The sequence below is a fragment of the Gobio gobio genome, assembly GCF_949357685.1.
Source record: "Gobio gobio genome assembly, chromosome: 25".
Taxonomy (NCBI): domain Eukaryota; kingdom Metazoa; phylum Chordata; class Actinopteri; order Cypriniformes; family Gobionidae; genus Gobio; species Gobio gobio.
In genome coordinates, this window is record NC_137121.1 from 29,702,283 (window position 1) to 29,716,186 (window position 13,904).

At 35.6% G+C, this 13,904-nt stretch overlaps 1 protein-coding gene across 2 annotated transcripts in view; it reads right to left on the reverse strand.

The window, feature by feature from the left end:
- brsk2a (BR serine/threonine kinase 2a) overlaps positions 1 to 13,904 on the reverse strand; it is a gene marked incomplete at both ends in the record, with an annotated part of 315,947 nt that overhangs the window by 69,049 nt on the left and 232,994 nt on the right. For both annotated transcript variants that reach the window (XM_079809884.1, XM_079809883.1), the window contains one exon: positions 6,561 to 6,677. In XM_079809884.1, the coding sequence (XP_079666010.1) occupies positions 6,561 to 6,677 (117 nt within the window). The remainder of the gene's footprint in view (positions 1 to 6,560; positions 6,678 to 13,904) is intronic.

Below are 13,904 nucleotides of genomic sequence, written 5' to 3' on the forward strand. Positions count from 1 at the left end.
GCTATTTTTAACTTTCTATCAAATATGATTTTAAAATTTAAAATTAAAAAAAACAAATACGTTTAAAGATTTAGTAATTGTGTTGTTTTATCTTTGTATTATTTTTTTTTATTTTTTTCGATATAGTTTTTATTCATTTTAGTTCAGAGTTAACTTAACTAAATTGCCTTGGCAACTAAATATAATAAAATAAGAATCACTTTTAAAAATATTTCATTTCAGTTAAAGTTTATTTTACTTCAAGTAATGAAAAATGTTTTTATGGTTTTAGTTGTATAACCCTGCTTAGTCATTGAAGAATCCTGAAAATATTCATCAAAGAATTTCCACAAGAATATGAAGCAGCACAACGGTTTTCAACATTGATAATAATAATAAAAAAAAAAACATTTGAGCAAGTTTTTTGATCAGCAAATCATACGATTCTAATGATTTCTGAAGGATCATGTGACACTGAAGGCACACATATACATATATATATATACATACACCGATCAGGCACAACATTTGCCAAGGTTTCCCAGCAGAACATTGCCAAAAGCATCACACTGCCTCCGCCGGCTTGCCTTCCTCCCATAGTGCATCCTGGTGTTTCCCAGGTAAGCGACACACTTGCACTCGGCTATCCACGTGATGTAAAAGAAAACGTGATTCATCAGATCAGACCACCTTCTTCCATTACTCCGTGGTTCAGTCCTGATGCTCACGTGCCACTGTGGGTGCTTTCCACAGTGGACAGGGGTCAGCATGGGCACCCTGACTGGTCTGTGGCTATGCAGCCCCTTTACGCAACAAACTGCGATGCACTGTGTATTCTGACACCTGTCTATCAGAACCAGCATTAACTTCTTGAGCAATTTGAGCTACAGTATCTCGTCTGTTTGATCGGACCACACGGGCCAGCCTTCGCTCTCCACGTGCATCAATGAGCCTTGGCCCAGACTGGTCTCCGGCGTGTTGCCTCTGATCCTTCGAATATTGCACTTTAATAATGGTTTCATCAATACGGCATCCTCAATAAACCCGTCTCCGGCGTGATAACTCCGATATTTCGATTATTCCCATTTAATAATCATTTAATTGACACATCCTCAATAAACCCGTCTCAGGCGTGGTGCCTCGGATCTTTCGAATATTCCGATTCCGAATAATATGACCTCTGACCTGTAAAGTTGTCAGAATAATAATCATACGCAGTTTGTTAATTGGCCAGAGGAGAACTGGCACCCCGACTGAGCCTGGTTTCTCCCAAGGTTTATTTTTCTCCATTAGGTCACCTAATGGGGTTTTGGTTTCCTTGCCACTGTTGCCTCTGGCTTGGCGTGCTCAGTTGGGGACTCTACATTTTTCAACTAAATATCCAAATAAATCTAATTATTAAACTAATTAACCATTTAAACTAAATTACTGATCTGATTACTGATCTAAAGCCCACACTGTCACTGTATGATAATTGAAATGAACTGGTGACATCAGCGTTTTCTCCAGAACGGCTATATACAATTCTGTTGCATTATTTTCCTGTTTAACACTGTAAAGCTGCTTTGAAACAATCTGCATTGTTAAAAGCGCTATATAAATAAAGTTGACTTGACTTGGCCGCCCATGACCCTGTCGCCGGTTCTCCACTGTTCCTTCCTTGGATCACTTTTGATAGATAATGACCACTGCAGACCGGGAACACCCCACAAGAGCTGCAGTTTTGGAGATGCTCTGACCCAGTCGTCTACACATCACAATTTGGCCCTTGTCAAACTCGCTCAAATCCTTACGCTTTTCCATTTTTCCTGATTCTAACACATCAACTTTGAGGACAAAATGTTCACATGCTGCCTAATATGTCCAGAGCCGGCTCTCCCTATAAGCGAACTAAGCGGCTGCTTAGAGCCCCGCCGCCACTAGGGGGCCCCCTAACTACAGATTGCACTCGCCAGCGTCACTGCAGTTTATCACGCAAGACGCTCAATTCGAGTCATTCGCACCGCGCGAAAAGCGCCTTCCGCGCCGCGGGACTTCCAGACGCTCGTCAACGCGCCTTTCCATTGACTTAACATTGAAATCAAATCACTCGCGCCAGACACTCTATTTGCGTTTGGTGTGAACGCAGCATAACGTTAGCTGTCCGTCGATTATGCTGAATCAACATTGCTTGCGCTATGGTCCAGCCGTCGGCCCCAGCTCTGGGCTACAGACCGCGTAGAGACAGACCCACCTCCTATGAATGTATTTTCTTTTTAACAGTTAACGTTACATGACCTACACTAGTTCTGGGAAAGCAAAAAACGAAAAATCTTTGTCTCAATAGACGCTTATTACAATAAAAAATAGTTTAATTATTGAACATTCGAGAGAAAGAAATTAAAAAGGAAGAGAAAGAGCAATCATTTGACAGTCAAAATCAAAATGAAGTTTAAAATAAAGCGGTTAAATACAAGCTTTTTCTTATGGTCTTAACTGAATAGGCAATTAAAGATTATTAATAAATATTCATCTATATACTATTATGAAATATTTTATAGCCTATATTGTTAAGCTAAATCGCCCAAACCATTTAAACCTAAAGAAAACACAGTGTCCTCTCTGAAACATTATTGAATGATGATCGATACAAGACACCTAAAAGCAAAATTGATTTGTGGTAAATTTTAGTAAAGAACACTGTAAAAAAAAGCAGGTCCCCAATTGAAATTTTTCAGTTGGCCAAATTGAATTAATGTGAATTGATGCAATTTAATTCAATTAAAATTCAAGAAATTAAATTTGGCCAACTGAAAATTTTAGATGTGATCGCTCACTAGAAAATGTTCAATTGGGCACCTGATTTTTTTTTTTACAGTGAATGTATTAATGTAATCATAAAAGGTAAAAAATATCTCACTCCATGCTGTAAAGGTTTAAAATATGAACAGTATATAAGAGTTAATCAACCAATAATTAAATAATATAATTTAACATTGGATTTCTTTTAATTTACCCTTAACATAATTGTAAAAAACAAAATGTCACTTTCTCAGGAGGAGCCATTCTTAAATATTTTGGTGGTCGTGGAGAAACATTTCAGGAGGCTGACACCAGAGATGACACAAGAAAATATTTCCCACTGCCTTTCTTTTGAATAGTTTTGTGCGCAACTTCAACATAGCTAATTTTCCTCTTGCCAATAAAAAATTTTGTTTTATAATCATAATTCACTATGTTGTCTAATTGTACTTTAATTTTAATTTAAAATGAATGTGTTTTATCTACTCTGCATACTGTATTTAGGATTATATTGTAATCTCAACAGCTGGAGGAGGTGACTCTACTGCTGCTTCAGTAGAGCATAGCGAGCCGCATACCACTATGGCTAATGTTGTAAGTTAGCTATATATTGTTAATGCTAAATTATTAATATTTATTTGTTTACAACAAATTGACCTTATGTATGAAAGAAATTTGCAAATCTGTAATCTTTACTTTTACTGTTTCAGTGAGTGTACTTTAAAAGGTCCCCTTCTTCGCGATTCCATTGTTCAAACTTTAGTTAGTGTGTAATGTTGCTGTTAGAGCATAAATAATACCTGTAAAATTATAAAGCTCAAAGTTCAATGCCAAGCGAGATATTTTATTTAACAGAAATTCCCTTTCAAAGCCTACAGCGAACGGCTGGCTTGGACTACATCCTGGTACTTCCTTCTTTAATTACGTCAGTAGAGCAGTAGAACAGACTAACCTCCGCCCACAAAGAAACGCGAAAAAGGGGGCGCGGTCTTGTTGCTGTCCCACGTGGAGAAGCGGACGGTCGCGTGGAGAAAAGGAACTGTTGCGTTGAGTGTGTTTATCGCCATGTCATCGAGACGCTGTTATTTTCATCCAGGAGTCAAATCACCTTTGTTTGGCTTTCCCAGGGACGCTGTAGAGATTATTGAACGCATACACCTCTCCGTTAAGAGGCGTGACCTTTCCAACGTGCGCTAAGCTGCTGTCAAATTACAACACAGGAACCGCTTTCACGTGCGCTAAGCTGTGGTCGAATCACAGCACAGGAACCGCTTGCACAATCAGAACTCGTTACGTGTTTCTGAAGGAGGGACTTTATAGAACAAGGAAATCACCAGCCGTTTTTAGGACAGTGGAAACAGCGGTATACAGATAAGTAAATAGTGTGAAAAATACTGTGTTTTTTTACACGCGAAACATGAACACGTTATATTGCACACTGTAAACACAATCAAAGCTTCAAAAAAACACGAAGAACGGGACCTTTAATAAGCAGTAAAATAATTGTAGGCAATCATGTTAAAAGATATACAGATGAAATGTGTAAGGGTTAGATTGTATACAGTTGCTGGTTTGCGGTGCAATACTCCATTATTCACTGCAAGGCAGAGCCCCAAAATTATCCAGCTTAGGGCCCCCAGATTTACAGAGCCGGCCCTGAATATATCCCACCCACTAACAGGAGCTGTGATGAAGAGATAATCAGTGTTATTCACTTCACCTTTCAGTGGTCATAATGTTATGCCTGATCGGTGTATATACATAAATAATATTTCATAATATTACAGTTTTTTTTCTGTATTTTTGATCACATTACTGCAGCCTTGTTGAGCATGAGAGACCTCTTTATACAGTATCTAACCAGCCCCTACATTTCAAATGGTAGCGTATGTTTTGGAAAAGACTTCTATTTTTGAATTAATAATTGATTCGTTATGTCACTGTGTTGCAGTGTAATGTGTGTGATTCACGCTTTACTCCTGAGTGAGCAAGTCTAAAGTCACAGACAAGTGAAGGAAGAATGACCTCTCTCCCTCTCTCTCTGAATGTACGGTCACACAACAGCGATGTGCTAAAAACGTCAATGTTATCATTATGATCCCCGTTCACAGGGATGTGCGAAAATGACAAAAAACGCTTTATTATGCAGGTCAGGCAAGTTGATGGCCATGTTACTATATTGGTTTGGTTGTCAAGTACTCGCACATGCCTATAGACTGAACACGTAATACATATGGTTTTCACACAGTGTTCACAAATTCACATTTTGTAGTTTACGATGATAGACGGTAGAGTTTTCAAAACTCTTTTTTTCAGGGCCCAAAATGCCATTGTTGTGTAAATGAATGACCAAAACAAATAAAAGGTTTTCTGTTTTTATTTGAAAACGCCCCCTTAGAAGAGATTAGGTCCAGGTCATTTATCACTCAAATACCAAAAGAAAAACAAGAAATCATATTTTATATAAAGAAGCCTAGATTCATTTATTATGTATTTACTTCTTTTCTTTCTTCATCTTTCACACATTTTGAGAACACTGAAAAAAATCTTCCTGCAACTAAAATAGGCTGCATTTTCAGTATGCAAGACATAATTTATTCGGGGTTTTTTTCTATTGATTTTGTGATGAAATATGTACCAGACATTTCAAGACATTTTCATGAGAGTCACCTAATTAGTAACAACTTCTGACAGTTACAGAGTAAAATAAAAAGATGATATGTCATGCAGATTGACATTTTTATGAGCTAAAGTTGTACATGTAAAATTATGAAAAACGGGATATTTTTGTCAAAAATATTCACAACTCAAAGCTCCTTCCCAGTCTGTCCTAGAAACTTGGCAGAGATGCAAAAAAAATTGCCAATCATAACAGACAATTATATTTAATATATATATAACAAACCAGTTGAGTCTCCACTATACTTAATTATTATCTTTAAACTAACGTAATGTTTTATTTAGCCATTCAAAAAAACAGATGTGACGATTTCCAACGCATTTTTATTTAGACGGCATGAAAGAGACACAAGTGCTTATACTACTGACCTTCATAAATTTTAACTCTGTAAAGCCTGACATAATAGTCAGAAAATCAAATTTTCTGAACAGTTTATGGAGCCTTTGGGGGGAGCATATGCGTTTTGTTGAGCATCATATTGGACACATCAGGCTTTTATGGCTCATACAGTATGATCAAAAGCACATATGAAGCTCATACTCAATGAGAGATGGGAAATATAGAAGAAAACGGAGCAAAAATATGCAATTTGGTGCAGCTGCTTATATTTATATGGCCAAAAAGGAAGATGAAATTTATATCACATTATTTAGCTTATAATGAGATCTTTATAATAGTATAACAGACTACTTACATAAAATGCATATAAATATCAGTTCTCACTCTTTCTCAGAATAATATCTTAGTAAGGTGATATTTAAAAGCTTGGTTATATGCTCTGTAGTTCTTAATGTGGGGGCAAAACTTATAATGCACTGCAATACAATGATGATTGACAGGTGTACAAATTAATGTTCCTCAAAAGCCTGATGTATCATATTTAATACTCACATTTTTCCTAAAACAAAATTATAATCAAGAAAACATAAGTTGAGTCCAATAAGTGTTCATGTTAGAATGTTAATAATGATATAAATGATATGGAGCACATGAAAAAAACATACATATTTAGTGTGATTTGCACACGCAAAGGGAGAATGACAGACATCCTATATGGTCTGACCTGAAGGCAGTGCTTGTCCTGATCATTAGTGTTATAATGATGCTCAGGTTCACTCACCCACAGCTGGTTTCCAGAAGACTGTCCCCCACCTGCAGAGACGCCATGCCGAAGTCTGCTATCCTGATGTTATTCTTCTCGTCCAGCAACAGGTTCTCCGGCTTCAGGTCCCTGTGGCTGTTAGAGAGGAAAATTAAGGAGAAGACAAAGAAACATTAAAATTAGATGTGAAAACTGTGGCATGACACAATGATTTTTTTGTAACACTTTATATTTCAGTATATTTGGCCTTGTATCAGTGATTTTTTCAATAATCTCTGTTTCTTCTATTTCTTTCTTTCAGCACCACTAATCTACAAGACCCTGTGGGAGGTGATGACAGATGCCTGCTGTGTCAGTGTCTGATTTTTAACCACTCATCTGACTCTGGGTCGCCATCAACTAGCTTCTTCCAAGCGTCAAAATGAATCTAAAACTTTCTCTTATTTGATGCCCCACTTTTTACTGTGTGACTCAAGATGACACAGTTTTGTGCAAAAACAAAACAAAAATATGAGATGAAATTAAAACAAATATGAGATGAAATAAAAAAAAAAAAAAAAAAAAAAAAACAAAAAAACAAGAGACGAGACTAAAAAAAAAAAAAAAAAAAAAAAAGAGGAGATGAGACAAGATGAAAAGAAAAACAAAATTAAAAGCAAAAAGCAAAACAACAAATGAGACAAAACAAAAAATAAGAGATGAAATGAAAGCAAAACAAAAAATTAGACAAAAACAAAACAAAAAATGAGACGAAATGAAAGCAAAACAAAAAATGGGACAAAAACAAAACAAAAACGAGATGCAATGAAAACAAAACAAAAAAATGAGACAAAAACAAAAAACGAGATGAATTGAAAACAAAATAAAAACCGAGACGAAAACAAAACACATAAGAATTAGAATTTAGAAAATAAAACTCTAGATAGGTTAAGATAGACTTTAAAGAGTTGTGAATTTTTAAAGGTAAACTTTTTTTTTTTTTTTTTTTTTACAAATTTGGCTAATTTCAAAACGCTTTCATAAATCGACCAATAAAAGTATATTCTCAACTCAGATTAATGCATTTTTAGAAAATCTGAATCTAGGTCCAACAGAGGTTGGTAGTAATGTGCTATATTTTGGAAAATATGTCACAGATAAAAATATGAAGTGATAATATGATGAAAATATAATGAATCTAGATAATAGACATAAAATGTCGTTAAAACAACAATATTCCCTTACAATGTTGTCCCAAATATCGTAAAGTTGACTCTGAACAAACAATTTCATAATAAAATATGCATTGCAGCAGAAAAAGGAATGTGATTAGGATTTTTATTATTATTATTATTATTATTATTAGTCAACCTTATTTGTAAGTGTTTGTTACTTCATGTTTGTTGAATATCAATACAGATGATTGTTGAGTTATAATTGTTCATGTGTGTCTATATTAATACTTTGCAAGATGCTCATCAATTAAAAAGTTAGCAGAGTTGTCTAAAAATTTAACTTTTAGTTCATGGAAATTTAGAGTGACAGTGAAACTCAAAGTGAACATAAAAAAACCCCCACACAAACACATTTATGGACCTGAATCTCACATGGGCTAATAAAACTGAATATGAAAAGATTTATACCTCCCATGTTCATGGGACAAATTGTAGAGGTGAGGTTTATTAGCTTTCACACCGGTAACATCCATAACAGCTCTTTAAAGTCACTTCCTGACACATTAATGTGACCAGATGCCGTAATCTCTCCTGAACAGAAACCGTTTGTTGATATGATCAGCGACTGACTATATATTTTCCTAATCGAACAGCTGTGAGGTTAATTTCAACCCCTCTGGTCCGCAGGTTAATGGAGAAACGTGGGAAAGCGAACTGCGTGTTAGTTTGGTCGTGGTAATAAAACGTCCCATGATGCTTTTGATAGTATCGTGTTGTTATTGGCCACTGAGGGCGCAGAGGCACCAAATGTTTCCTCCAGTCTGCCGTGAGATCTTAAATTGCATATTTATTGGCCCAGTGATAGTTTAAAAGTTTTACACACACGGTGTTGTGTTGTTTGGTGATAGAGATCAGCATTTAAATGTTGCTTAATATATTTTTATGGCGACCATGAAAAAGGCAGTTCTGGCTGAAGTATTCCTGCCTGTAAAAACCTAATAAATAGTATATGTTTAACATCTGCATGCTTAAAGATGTCTCTTCATAGAGTTCAAGGAGGCATTTGATTCCATTTATAAAATAAAATCATTCAAAGTGGCATTAAGTAAAACATACGACTTAATTAAAAACATGTGTAACCAAAATAAATGCGCAGTACAAATTGGTCAACAAAGAACTGAACATTTTTCCCAATAGCGAGGGGTCAGACAGGGCTGCTGCCTCAGTCTGACTTTATTTAACATTTATATGAATGAATTGGCAGATCTACTGGACCAATCAGAGAGTCCAGGACTGCAACTGTTCGACACAGAAGTGAAATATTTACTGTATGCAGACGATTTACTAATTTCGTCTAAAACACCAGAAGGTCTCCAGAACAACGTAGACATTTTACTGCCATGACTGAACCTTAGAAGTCAACATCCAAAAAAACTAAGATCATGATATTTCAGAAGAAACAGAAATCTGAAACATAAACATGTATTTACAGTAAACAACACCACACTTCAACACGCTTTACAATATAATTATCTTGGTCTGGTTTTAACACCCACTGGAAATTGGCAATTAAAACAAAAAGCACTGCAAGCCATACGTATGAAATTATTCAAAATAAACATTTCCATCAAAAGTTGGACAAAGATCTTAGATAGTGCGTTATATGGAAGTGAAGTCTGGGGCCAAGCGAGTAACTACAGCCATAAAATCCTGTAGAAGGTCTACATGCAGAGTTTAGAAAGATCCTTCATGTCCACAGAAACACACCTAACAACGCATGTAGGGCGGAACTAGGCCTTTTCCCCCTCAATTTAATTATTAAAAATAGCTTTAAAGTTCTTGCTTCACTTAAAATCTAGCTCTGAAGACAATCTTCATTTTAAAGCACTAAAAAACACAATAATTGAGTGCTCAGAAAAGTTATCTTTGTGCAATGGTGTCAGTAGTGACGAACAAAGCGTTCAATATCACTGCTCCTGAAAAACCTGCAAGAATGAAAGAAATGATGAATAAAGAGAAAGAGACGTATATGCAGCATTGGAAAGAACAAACCAAAGAGCAAAGTCGTCTCAAGTGTTAACTGGGACTAAACGGAGAGTACAGTCTGGCTGACTATCTCATCTCAGTCAGGAATATAACACACAGACATTTATTAACTAAGTACAGACGGAGTGACCACACGCTGGCCATTGAAAGAGGGCGACATAAGAAGACGTGGTTACCTAAAGAAGAGCGAATCTGTAACAAGATCAGGAGCAGTTTAGACGGAGGCACACTTCCTCCTCCACTGGGACAAATACACACCCTTAAGAGACTCACTGTCCAGTCAAATACAGTAGATTACAGTACTACAGTAGACAAACTGAAGATCTTACTTGGTGAAGAACCTACTTCCTCTTTAGTAGCACATCATATTTAGAATTGCCACAAACTAAGATGTACTGAGTGAACACATCCACATTCGTAATACTATTAATATAGGTAGGTGTGTGTGTATGTGTGTGTGTGTGTGTGTGTGTGTGTGTGTGTGTGTGTGTGTGTGTGTGTGTGTGTGTGTGTGTGTGTGTGTGTGTGTGTGTGTGTGTGTGTGTGTGTGTGTGTGTGTGTGTGTGTGTGTGTGTGTGTGTGTGTGTGTGTGAGCACCTGACCAATCAAGAATAGCACTTATCATTCTATTCATTTTCTGTCTGTCTAATTTATTTAAAAAAATTATAATAATTCTGTTCTGTGCTAGATTAACTGAGACTTGTTACAGCACTTGCATATTGTTGCCCTTGACTGTTCTAGTTGCTTCTATTGCTCTCATTTGTAAGTCGCTTTGGATAAAAGCGTCTGCTAAATGACTAAATGTAATGTAAATGTGTGTGTGTGTTTGCGTGCGTGCGTGCGTGCGTGTATACACGTATATGTATGTTTTTTTAAAAATGTATTTTATGTATGTTTTTGTATGTATATTTGCTTTTTGCAGTGCTTTGGCAATATGTACACAAAGTATGCCATGTCAATAAAGCAATATGAATTAAATTAAATTTAATTTAATAAATGAGTGAATGAATAATAAGTGAATGAATGAATGAATGAATGAATGAATGAATGAATGAATGAATGAATGAATGAATGAATGAATGAATGAATGAATGAATGAATGAATGAATGAATGAAATTAGAGAAAAAAAAAAATATTTTAAATGAATTGATAAATAAATACAATTTTAAATGTTTTAAAAAAAGAAAGATTAAATAAAAATTTTTAAATGAATTAATGAATTACATGAATGAACAATATTCTATATTCTTTGAAAACATTGAATTAATTAATTATTTGAATAAATGAGTATTTTTTAAACTATTTCATGAATAAATAAAATGAATTAAATGAATTAATATTTTAAATGAATTGATAAATAAAATGAACAAACATTTAAAAAACGATTAAATAACGAATGAATGAATTAAAATAATATTATTGAATGAACAAATTAATGAATAAATAAAAATAATGAATGAATGAAATAAAATGAATGGGCAACTATATTTTAAAGTACGAATAAATAAATAAAATAATGTTAAATGAATTAATACAATTAATGAACAATAATGTGAAATGAATAAACAAATAGTATTGACTGTAGCATTGTTTTGCTTTAATTTCCACCATATTTTAAAGGCCTAATTAGCACTCAAACAAGCTTTACATTACAGTAATGTAAAGAGCAGCAGGCGGCACATGCGATAGTACATCAGCAATCCTAATCGCATGCTGTTCACAGCGGTCTAATTATGAGAGAGTTTAATTACAAAACATGTATGGCTACGTGTTAAGTAGTGCTTTGGCTTTTCTGCATGCTGGCTATCTGATGTTGGCCAATTTACTTTCTTAATGCACATTCCTGATATTATTGCGCACAATTTATCAGTCCATAATGGCGTCAGGAACAATTTAACTCATGTGACATACCGCAACATTTGACTATGCAGTTGTATTACGTGTGAAATAGCAAGTTAAATGATGTCAAAACCATTCTGTAGTAAAAATACTAGCCCTCGAGATTGATAACTCAAAAGTCTTGTGAACAACTTTTCAGTATGTGTTTTATGGCCTTATTGCGGTGACACATTTTTTTCTCCAAAACTTAGAAACCACGGATATTCATTATTTTCTAAAAAATGAAAACATGTACATCCATTTTGCTCACATATTGTTGTAGCATAGTTTGTACAGAATACAGCAAAATGACATGTTGGTCAATAGTATGTTATAAGTAGCTGAAATAAGCACAAATGTCAGACCATGTCAAAACATCTCAAGGGCCCCAAAACACTGCAGTCCTCTAGGGGTTAACGTACGTTTTGTTTTGCTATGCGTTTTGACAGCAAAGCAAAAGTGATCGTATTTTTCCACCAAAAGCCAAACATGATGATTATCACCTATTACCACTGACGGTCTTCCACACAAAACGTTAGGCTCCCTGAATTGACAACTTGGGATATCACAGTGGGATCCAGCACAGTGGTAACCCTATTACAAGAGCCGAGATCTCATCCAAAACATTCCCTAGTGGCACATAAAAACCTTACAACACAGTGGTGCACTCAGAAAGTCAAATAAAGAAGCACAGAAAGTGCATTCGTGCTGATTTCAGATTTTTCTTAAATGATCTCCTTGTGACTCTTATTACCGCCGAGGGGTTGAAGGAGGTGTTACTGTACAGATCTTTATATGTGGCCGTTATTTCTGGAGCAGTGGGTGTCAAGTGAGTCAATTTAGTCTTGGAGATATCAGTAAAAATGGGTTGGGTGAGTTATTCCTTTCAGCTAGACAGCTAGGTGTTTATATGTATGCTCTGTCTGACAGGCGTTGTCATACATGGACTCTATTAGTAGGAATATTCATGTCAAGAAGCTCCAGAAAGACAATCTCGTAGGTGGACAGAAAGACGTGGAATGAGCAGTCGGCCTTCAGCTATTAAAACGTCTGAAGAACACCACTCATGCTTCAAATACCCAAGCTAATCTGTCCATCACAAATTATTTTTATTTTTTTAATTCCTGGGGAAATGTGTGGATGCCCAACAGTATAACATAAGCTCTGTTTGGAAACTGTAACCTTATACGCGAGTGATTTGAAAGGCAGCAACTTTACAGACCATTAAAGAGCCCTCGACTCTAGCCATTCTAGCCATTCTGACGCCCTAGGTGAAATCCTTATTGGTGCCCCCAGTCAAATTTTAAAAAGCAACATTGGTATAACTGGTATTAATTAACAAATACATACATTCCAAATTATATTTCTATATATTTGTTAATAAGGATTAAAATTAATACCAGTAATACCACTGTGAAACCAGATGCCTGTATAGCCCTAGGCCTACACTCTAAAAATGTTGACTCTAAAAAAAAAAACAAAGTTGGGTTGAAAATGGACTAACCCAGCAATTGGGTTGTTTTAACCCAGCAAATGTTTGCTTAAAACAACCCAATTGCTGGGTTAGTCCATTTTCAACCCAACTTGGGATATTTTTAACCCAGCATTTTTTAGAGTGTATAGGCTATAATATATAAATATATATATAAATGTGTGTATATATGTGTTTCCTAGTCGCTAAGAAATTGTTCTCAGACATAACTACATAATTAATGACATGTTATTAATGCTTTCACATGAACGTAATAATAAATACTGATTCAGTGCGGTTTTTGCTACTCATTGATGCTTGAACTTCCCCTTTAAAGCAGCACTAGGTAACTTTTCAACCTTTATAATATATTTTCAAGACTCTTGTGATGATACATCGACTTACAATAGGCTGAATGACACGTCTGCCATAACCTGACGGGGTCTGTATCGTTTTTAATCGTACTTTTAAACTTCGGGTTTCGGGTAGTAACCCGAGAAAAAAAAGAACTACAAAATTCGACTGCTTTACGGCATATACGTCACTTCCACCACCACCCCCACTTCCTTAAATTCGGACGTGCGAGAAAAACTATCATTTGTTTGCCGAATGTTATAGTCATGGCCGAAGCAGCACTGAAAAATAAGAAAGCAAAGGTTTTGTCGGAGGAGAGCAAAAAGAGGAAAGGAGAAAGTGATGGGATGAAAGGCAGGACGAGGATTAACATTGGGCCAGCGTTTGCTCGTTGGCGTGAGCTGAAGGAGGAGGGGCTACATTCTTGCAAGTAAATACGTAAGACATACAAAATCATA